Source organism: Rhinolophus sinicus, linkage group LG07 (genome assembly GCF_036562045.2).
Source record: "Rhinolophus sinicus isolate RSC01 linkage group LG07, ASM3656204v1, whole genome shotgun sequence".
NCBI classification, from domain to species: Eukaryota; Metazoa; Chordata; class Mammalia; order Chiroptera; family Rhinolophidae; genus Rhinolophus; species Rhinolophus sinicus.
This window is the reverse complement of record NC_133757.1, coordinates 4,698,715-4,708,622: the sequence shown is the minus strand read 5'-3', so window position 1 is coordinate 4,708,622 and position 9,908 is coordinate 4,698,715. Positions and strand designations below refer to the sequence as shown.

Below are 9,908 nucleotides of genomic sequence, written 5' to 3'. Positions count from 1 at the left end.
ATTTTAAACACACCGTGTGATGACCTGAAGTTTGGAGTTGCTAGAACTGGCAGAAGTTGGGATTGGAATTTTAAAAGTGACGGATTTGGGTCCCAGAAATTTGATGGGGAAAAAAAAATCACCCCCAGGGATCTAAGCGCATGTGAGCATATAAGGTCTTTCTGTCTGGGTGGAAATGGTAGGGGGAGAAAAATCAGAAGCAAAAGGGAAAATTCAGAAGTAAGAAGTAAAGGGACTGTATCTAGTGAGTTATGTGACCTGATCACCCACCAGTCTGCTGACCCACTTCCTCCAGGGTCATTGTTTCTGCTTGGTTTGGGTCAACAATTCAGGAAGTTAGGTTTTCCTTTACAAAAAAAAAAAAATCAAGAGTAAAAACAGTGTCTGACGTCATGAAGATAATGCTAAGTTTAATGGTTTATCCAGTGTCTGAAGTCATCCCAGGTCCAGGTAGGAGGTCAGCAGGGCAGGCTGTGGTTAGACGGCGTTCCTTTGAAGGAGCTGGTCCAGTAATTGCTAGGGAAGTAGGAGACAAAGACGTCAAGTTCAGAGTCAGCGTCTGCGTGCCACACACGCGTCACACCTGCTGGCGGTCAGGCCATTACCTTTTTGAAGACTTCAGCACGGAGTCTGTTACTCTGTAAGATCACCCTCTTCTTTTGTTCTTCTTTTTTCTTTTTAACTTCTGGCAAGTTATTATAGATCCTGAAACAGATCCAGAAAACATATTGAATGGTAGCGAGACAACGCGTGCCTGGTGTGGCTCTGCATCCTGACCTGTCAGCAGGCGCCTCAATTTCAAAGGCAAGAACAGCTGCTTGTGGGCCATGTTGAACCTGCAACATGGCACGACCCAGGGCTCCCCTGACAGTCTCCAGAATGAGGCTACTGAGGCAAGGAGGGGACAGCAGGCAGAGGCCCACGGAGGGCCAAGCTGGAGAGGCCAGTGACTTATTTAGAAGTCACTTTTCTTGTCCCTCCATTCTTTATGATACTTAATGACTTGCTTGTAAAAGGAGGGTCCTAAACCAAGCTGAGTGCAAACTTGCCCCTAAATACCTTTTCACCATTCAATTTTTGCCTTCATCTGACTTAGAAAAGGACCAGCAAATAAATGGAAGTAGCAGGAATGATGTTGGAATAACGCACAATAAATACGTGTGTGAGTGTGTATGTGTGCCTGTGTGTGTGTGTGTGTGTGCGTGAGAGCACGTGTTTACCTCCTCACCGACTGCATTCCTGATTAAGCGATTTCCAAATTCATCTCAGACATAAGTCTGATGTGCTTGTCCTGGTGTAAAACTAGGAGCTTCCAGGTTATAAGCAGGGCCCAAGGGACCCCTCTTCTGGACATTTCTTTCCTGCCTCGTAAGGAAACTCTTTCTGTACCGATGCCAAGCAATATTCCACTAGAACCCACAGACGCAATGCCGTCGCGTTCACATACATGGCACTCGGTGAAAGCATCTCGTTTTCATTTTTTCTCATGTTTGAAAGCCAGACAAATGTTGTTTAAAAGATTCCACTGTTAACATAATAATTACGAAGAATAAAAATATCAATGATGACAAAAGTAACAGGTGACATTACTTTGGTTATTAGGCACGAGGCTAATCACTTGACACGAATTTCCTCATGTGATGCTCACAGCAGTTGCAAGAGACAGACAGTGTCCTGCTGTTCCGTGATAAGGAGCCTACGCCCCACGAGGTCAGGAGCTTGTGGAAAGACCCTCAGCTGGGATGTGACTGATGGAGAGCACACAGCATTGTCCCTAGCCTGCAGCACGAAGTGACCTTGAAACATTTGTGCCTAGCACAGCAGCTAGCACACTGCGAGCATTGATTTGGTTTGGACAATAATAAACACACATCGTCATTTCCAGGAGCTCTTCCAGGAAGGGCTGTGAGGAATCAGTAGGAAAGCCGGATGTCCCAAAGCTCCACAGTGGAAGTCCCTTCAGATCCATAGAGACCCATCTTCCCAATGTGGACCATCGGAATCATGTGGGGAGTTAAGATAAACCGTCCTAGGTCTCACCTCTGATGCAGGGTTGTCTTCAAGAAGCTTCCTAAATAAACATGCTACATCCGTACACTAGACCACTCTGCAGAGAGTTAAAACCCAGGAGGAAAATCGTCTACATCGGTAGACACAGGGAGACCTCACAGACATAAAGTGAAAAGAGCGAGCTATACAAAGATAACAGATCCCATTTATGGTTAAAAATTAGATAACTGTATATGTAGAAATAGAAGTCTATTTTCAGGGAGAGAAAGACCTGGAAGGATACACAGGAGGCTGACCACTGGTGTCTCTGGAGATGGACCAGGGCTGGGGGAGTGGGGTGGGAGGGGGGTAGTTGGTCATGAGGCACTTGAGCTTCATCTCCATTATTTGAATTTTTTAAAATGAAAATGTAATTTAACAACATAATTAATAACAAAGGATCCAAAAGGAAAGAAAGCACCAGTGTGATTCTGTGGGTGGGTGAGTTCTCAGAGCCTCCCAGGGCACAGCCCCCAGAGCAGGGCCAGCACCCAATTTCAGAGGGGACCTGGCCCCAGCTGGGGGAGCAGTGACTTGATGACAGCATCCCCTAGCTTGTTGGTCCTGTCCGAGTCTCAGTTTCCTCTTCAGGAAAACGATAGTGTGACACTCTCTGTCCACAAATGCTGCTTTGACGTCTATTATTTTAACTGAAAGACTCCATACTAGCAGCTTTTGGTTTGGGGACTGAGAGGGGAAGATTTGGCTGAGTGTTTTTCACTAAATTGAAAGGGATTACTTTTGGCATGAGGTGTACCCAACTTTGCACCTCTGAAACGGCAAGTCTCGAAACCCGGTGGCCCTTTAAAAACCCCCGTTAAAACACAGTGCATCGGGTCATTAATGGGATGGCCCCCCTGCTTCTCCCTTTCACTTTTTTTATTTACAAAGAGGTTCCCTACAGATGGTCAACGTTGGCTAATCATCATAGGAATAGCATAATCATGGTAAGAGCGACATTTTTGTGCCTGAAGTGGGGAGAAACGTATCCTTCCCATTTCAATGGCTTCTCTAAGTGCACTGTCAATTTGGTTGAATTATTATAATGCCTCCCTGTGCTAGATACTTTGTTATACATGAATGACATTTTACTTGCACAAGCTAGGCCAACGCTGCCGAGTTCGTACATTCCAGTTAGGAGGTCGGTCCTAGAAAGAATGGCAGCCTTTGAGTGCATCCGGTGGGTGAGAATTAGCAGGCGTCTAGAATACCAACCGGCCACGTAGACCAGGGACAGCTTGCTGGTGGCAGGGCCGCTCAACCCGCCCAGGAAGGCCAGTTTGTGGCCCTCTGCTGCTTTGCTGGCTTCCAGGTGCCACCGGCCCCCATGTTTAGATGTTTTCCTACAGGCCCTGCCACCATCAAGGTCCCCAGGAGAAAGCTTCTCTCTTTCTTGTAAAATTACCTTCAGAGGTGCATAGTGACAAACCAAACTTGCCCAGAGCGACGATGGGAATGTTCAGAAGTGTTCCCTTATGAGTCTGGGGATCTCTTAGAGACCAATTACTAGATCGGTTCAGAATCCAAGACGCACCCCTTTCCTAAGGTTTTTCCAAAAACGGCATTAACATTCAGAGGTGCAATTCGACAACTGCATTTCTTTTAGCCAGACTTTCAAATTCACGGCCAAGAAGACCTCAGACCTTAAACATGGACCCAGAAACAGTGGCCCCGCCGGACAGTGCCAGGCTCCGTCAAGACACCCCTCCTCCCTCCTCCCTCCTCCCTCCTCCCTCCTCCCTCCTCCCTCCTCCCTCCATCCTCCTTCCTCCTCCCTCATATAATAACCAAGTACCTTTTTGATCGCATGTGCATCTCTTTCTCTGAAATGTACCTTTCTTTGGGTTTGAACAAGTTATCTGGAAAAAATGGAAAGAGGATTAATTTCAGAAGGTATGGACGTCACCCATTTCTGGAGAAACACATTACGGTGGACTTGGCACACACTGTGTTACTGATCCTGAATCTAATCGCCCGCACGTGACAAACACTGCGGGGCTCAGCAGACGCTCATGCTCCATAGTGGTTGTACTGAAATCAACAACCAACAGTTTGGTCTTGACAATAGTGAAATACGGGCATGAAGTACCAGGTTGGCGTCTAACACCGTTTATGAACAGCGACTCCTCTACATGCTTCATTTAGAGAGTCAGAGTTTGCTGGGGGCAGTGCTAGGTTGCCACTAACATGTGCTTCAGTGTCCCCGCGGGTGCAGGTCCCTGGGTGTGAGGTCATCCCACCCACAAAATATCTCCACACTAGGTTTTTGGTGCCTCTGAGGACAAGAAAACCTCCCCGCCATCGCTGGAACATTTTGAGAGCAGGGGCTGTCACTCACCTCTCCAGCCTTCTGTCAGGCACCCCCAGCTTTTGCATCCATTCTAAAGATCACCCCTTTCCAGTGCCAGAAAATGCACAGGACAACAACATAATAGTAATGCCTTGCCTATCCCGTGTCCTCTGACTGAAAAACTGCACAGTGGCTAAAATCCACTGTGAGTCTGCAATGTTTTTGATGTAAGTAGAGATTTACTAATTACAATGACATGCTGGGTGCCTGTTTCATGGTGTATCTGAGCAGCTGTCACACTTTCTGGAATACCTGGAGAGGAGCTGCTCCCCCACTGCCCTGAGCATCAGCAGACAGGAGACCCAGCACCCTTGCTCAGAGTCACAGAGCTGACGTGGGAGCCCTGTGGTTCCCAGTGAAGATCCCACTATAGTCCTGTCAATCACCTTCGCTTGGACCCTCCCCCTTCGCTCATTCCTCCTGTGAGGCCACCCAAGACTTCTCAGAATATGCAGAATGTCCCAGGAAAATACAAGAAGGTGGGAAACTAAAACTGTCCTTCTTTTCTGGAGAAGGACAACACAGCTACCAATGTTCAATATGGAAACGACCCAGTGGCTGAGCCTAGATTCTCTCAAGTTATTTCAACACAGAAGAAAGAATGTCGGCCCCGTTACTTAAAAGACAAAATTCAAAGGAGAAATAACAGGAGAAAGAAATCAGAACTTTCCCAGTTAAGGGAAAACGTCCTCCCTGCTTGGAAAGGCGTGGGCCATGAGAGCAAGGGGCAATAGGAGACTGTGATCTGCCGAGAGCCCGCAGTGACCACCGTGGCTTTCACTCCAGACAGGGCAGGTCACAGCCTAGCGCCTCCCGAAAATGCCCGGTCGTTCTCTAAGAAATGGCTGTCACTTTGAGGCAGTGAGGGTCTTGGGCAAGCACAAATGTGACAGCTTAACGAATCCCACTCAGGCAGGGAGAAGGAACCTTGTATGAAGAATTAGACTCAAGTCTCTGCTGGTGTTCCTTGGGGGCTGCTCAAGTTTAGGGTGAGGCCAATATGGACAGACGGATGGTGTCCGAAGGGAATAAAAATGTTACAAACTGCAATTTTGTAACATTTTTATAACTCAGGTCAATTGCATGTGGTCTACTCTCAGAAATTAGTTTTGTGGGCTTTTTCTTTTTTTTTTTTTTCCCCCCAGTTTGTTTCTTTAGAGCACCTGATACCACAGTGAAGCTTTGGTTTTATTTCCAAGAGGAAACAAAAGCAAATGTGAGCTATTTGGCACCTCCACCGTTTTGTTTTCTGAACTCTTGTCCACCTGCTGTGCCTCAGCAGAAGTTTAAATTCTGGGCCCAGCAGCCTCTGTTAGTGCAAAACAAGCAGGTCAGTATCCAAGGGGCTGCTCCCTCCCCCGCTGATGGTGCTGTCCCACTGCTTGGGGAAGCATCTGCACCTTGGTTGGTGTTGACCTTGAGTTTTCATAATAGCACCAAGCCCAGCTGATGAATCATGGGGGCCTTCTGGCCCCAGGAAAGAGAGAGGAAAAAGGGACTGTTCTACCCTCCTAGAGGAAGATGTTGGAAATAAAGCAAGTGTGTTGCTAATGGGTCCCAACCTCACCAGAGTAAAGAGAACTCTATTTGGCACTTTGAGAGGGGACATGGCAAGACTGAGGGGATGCAGCAGTGTGACATACCTGGGGGATCAAGCATTACTATTTGTAATAATACTGCTCGGGTTCATTGGAGCTCAACTGATCTTCATACTAACCCCGTGGCAAGCTCATGACTTTTTTCATTTTAGGACTGGGGACATGGAAGGTCAAAGGGCTAAGTGTTTACTGCTCAAGTTCACACAGTAAATGAGTAAGAGGCAGAGCTGAGTTTCAGCCCAAATCAGTCCAGCCCCATCCACACATGCTGTTAACCTTAGAACACACAGCCGGCAGAATCCATGTTTTGGGAACCTTGACAGGTGCCAGCCCAGTTCCCATGAGACAACCCAAAATTTGTTCTCTGACACTCCTTCCTTCTACATTTAATGAGCAGCTACTATGACACCAGGAGTCGCTCAAAAAAACCGTAGGTAAGATCCTGCCACGGTGAGATTTCATTTGTCGACAGAGGTGTCAGATAATTAACAAAGGAGCTACAAAAATTTCAGACCAGAGCTCTGAAGACAGTGAAACATGACCACATGGTAAAGAGGGCCTGGGGGGTTAGGAAGGCCCCCAGGGGAGGAGATATTTAAACCATGAGCTGAAGGACCACAAGCACCAGCCGGGTTCAGGCAGCTGCAGCCTGGGAAATGACAGACGGCAGTGCCGCATACAGGCCGAGAAGTGGGGGGACCCGGGGCTCATCCACAGGGATTGCGTGCAAAGCGGGGTGTCGGGCTGCGAGAGAAGACTCAGGGTTTGGGTTCATTTAATAACAAAGGTTTCACCTCATTGGTGCCGGGCAGTAGGACGCAAAGATAAGTAAGATTCAGGGCTCACAGCCCAGGGTGAGATGAATAAGGCCTGTTGGTACCAGGACCCACGTCTGCACAGGGAGAGGGCTCATGCGGGCATGGTCACCCATCAGGAAAGGGCAAGTCACAGCTGAGCTGTGTCCACAACAGCTGGCAGGAGGGCTGGGAGGAATGGTGGCCCAGGCAGAAGCTCACCAGGGCCCTGGGGCCTGCCTGTGGCCACAGATGTTTGGTCAAGGTCACGTGCAGCAGGACCCACTGGGGACCTCATTTCATGGGATGGAAACTATTAACCATTCTGCATGTGCTTTGTCCAAGAATACAGTGAAATTCCATCTATCAATTCTCTTTTCTTGGAAATTCTGCCTTTATAAAATTAAAGTGACTAGTGAGAACAATTTTCAGCCCACTTATGAGTCTTTTATGGATGTTCCTTGAAGCTTTGTGTATTCTAATTCACTAATATGGAGGAAAGAGAACTGTGGTTGTATTTACGTCTCATTATCATTCAAATAGAGGATTTTTTTGTTGTTGTTTTGTTTTCAATAAAATTACTAAGGTAAATTGCCCATTTCTGTCTTTCTGGAAATACCTTTTTTTTTTTTTAACCCTGAATTTCTGTGTCTGACTTACTACTGTTTATCATCCAAACGACAGGGCCTGCTGCTAATTTCATTTGCAAAGCCAGACGTGCTTAAACCTTTGCTTGTTTCAAAGTCAGCAAACCACCAGCGACAAGATCTTGGTTCTTCTGAGGCCGCACAGGGGGAGACGCCGAGTACAAGCCAGGTCCCACCATCCCATTAATCTGTACAAACGCATGCGGGTATTTATTCTAAGCCCTCGCCTCACACGTGTGCACACATACACAGGGACAGGTGGCCTCGACACTCAGGCAGCTGACAGTGTCACCAGGAGGCAGCAAGCGTCACCTGGACGCCAGCATGACTGGTTGTATATGGGGCCTAGACTTGGTTTCCTCCACGGAGCCCTTCTCTGAAAAGCTTCGTTTCCTCTGCTGAACAAGTAATCTAAATGATAATCAAGTGCACAGGGGTTATTAGGACAAGGCCCTCCCAGCGCTGATTTTCTGCAGTCACCCTGAGTACGCTCAGACTCGGCTTCTTTTGTCTTAGAAACACCAAAACCAAGACATGGATGCCCGTTGGAGAGAAGCCAGCCAGGAGCCAACAGGCCGGTTTGGAGTGTAGATGCCAAGTCTACACCTCCCAGAATCTTCTATTAAAGACTGAGCCTCCTGAAAGGAATCAATGGGGTATGTTTTAGGCAGGAAAATCCCTAGAGGATTCCCCCGCTGAACAAAGACCCCAGGATGCATGTATTCTAAGACCACAAGGCTGTGTATTATGCCTGTTTCACAGCCAGTGAGCAGCTGGCCACTAGGGTTAATTACATTACAGTCTTCAGGAGTTAAATCCAGTTACTTGCACATCATGTCTATTCAGTCCCCCTTGGTGGGACCACATTTGCTGACGTAGGCAATGGCGGAGTGGTCTATCGCGGACTAATTAGCCCTCCAGAAATCAAGCAGTGCCCGCTGCCCAGGGCAACGGGAGTTAGGAGACGCGTAGGTTGTTTGCCTCTGAAGTGCTCTTGTGATGATAAAATCTTGTGCTGGGTAAACATTCTCATTTTTCTAAAATCACTTCGAGGCTTCTGCGGAATCCTGCCGGAATGACAGTTGTGTATGTGAGTGGCCTGTTCCAGGGCTCTGGAAGGTGGGCGGAAACTGCACAGATGCTGGCATTGCTAGGAAAACAACACTGCATGCCAGTTTCATCGGGACACACCAGAGAGATGCTGATGTCACAGTGTGGAGATGCGGTAAGGCTCTCGGATCCTTCTGGGGAAGGCGTACAAAATTAAGAAATGAATAACAAAGCAGAGGTCTTGATTCCGCTTCGCATACTCAGTTTGAGAATGGTTCAGGCTCTTGGTTACAGAAGACTGAACCATTCTCCTCACGGAGAGCTCAGCTCCTGCACAGACATCGACCTCAGGTTTAGAACAGGACCTCCTTCTCAGCACCTCCATGAAAAGACAGGGGGCTGGGAGCAGAGATGGATTTGGAAAGGGTTTGTCCCTCTGGGATGGGGGTGGCGATGAGAAGGGCCCCCATGAGCACCGGCAGTCCATGAGTCCCACTGTCCCCGCCAGATCTTCATAGCAGAGAAGCTTGGGTACAACATGAGCAGACACAGCCAGGGGCCATGGCTTCAGCAGCCCCAGCTACAGGAAGCAGTTCTCCAAGTCAAACATGGCCACGAAGAACATTGTTGGAGAGAAATGGAACCTTAATGTAACCCCTGCTTCCCTCCTGCTCTACCTCTTGGACCCAAGAGCACTGTCACAGCCCCTACTTCTCCTCGCTTCCCTAGGGTTCCTGTCCTATGTGATTCTAGACTTAATTTACAGCTGTCTGCCTGGCCAAGTCTCTCCCCAAGTGGCTGTGAATCCTGGGAGGACAAGGGGAATCTCTTCTGCTCTAGTTGCTTCCTCCCCACCCCCCACATCCTCAGTCCATTTCACTAACACCCATCCCTGTGGCCAAGGACACCACATGTTAACACTTCTATTTACTGTCTGGTTAGTCTTCAAGAGGTGAGGCAGGGGGCATTGGGGTCCGAGGTGCTCCATTAGCCCCCATGAAAGCCACGGGGACCACTAAGGAAGACCGCCCTGTCCCAGTGGCGGCTCTCGGCTGTACCACCTCCTCTCTCGGTGGCTCGCGTGGCAGGCTGCCCGTGGAACCACAAGCTGCCACCGTGCAAACTCAGACCACCCTGGTGTCTGCAGGATCCGAGACTCACAACTAAAGCAGATCCTTGCTCAAGACCAGAAGCTCACAAACTGAACCCCCGCCAAGGGCTCCCACCAGCTGCCTAAAGCGTGCCTTTCCCGGGCAGCCCTGTGGTAAAAGCAAGGCAGCGTTTCCTGCAATGAGCACTGTGGTGGGGCTGCAGGCACACCAGTGGCAGATGGGCGGCTGCACACGTCCTCCAGGATTTCATGACCCCAAGTCTTATGATCTCACTAAACATGGCAGGAGATCCATAGTTTCTGTGTACT

At 48.6% G+C, this 9,908-nt stretch overlaps 1 protein-coding gene across 4 annotated transcripts in view; it reads right to left on the bottom strand.

The window, feature by feature from the left end:
- Positions 1 to 352: 352 nt before the first annotated feature.
- Positions 353 to 9,908, bottom strand: part of LG07H10orf90 (linkage group 07 C10orf90 homolog) — a 190,261-nt gene continuing 180,705 nt past the window's right edge. For all 4 annotated transcript variants that reach the window (XM_019728236.2, XM_019728237.2, XM_074338815.1 and 1 more), the window contains 3 exons: positions 3,845 to 3,908; positions 606 to 705; positions 353 to 516 (listed from right to left, as the gene is read on the bottom strand). In XM_019728236.2, coding sequence (XP_019583795.2) covers positions 478 to 516; positions 606 to 705; positions 3,845 to 3,908 — 203 coding nt within the window. In that variant the 3' untranslated portion in view covers positions 353 to 477. The remainder of the gene's footprint in view (positions 517 to 605; positions 706 to 3,844; positions 3,909 to 9,908) is intronic.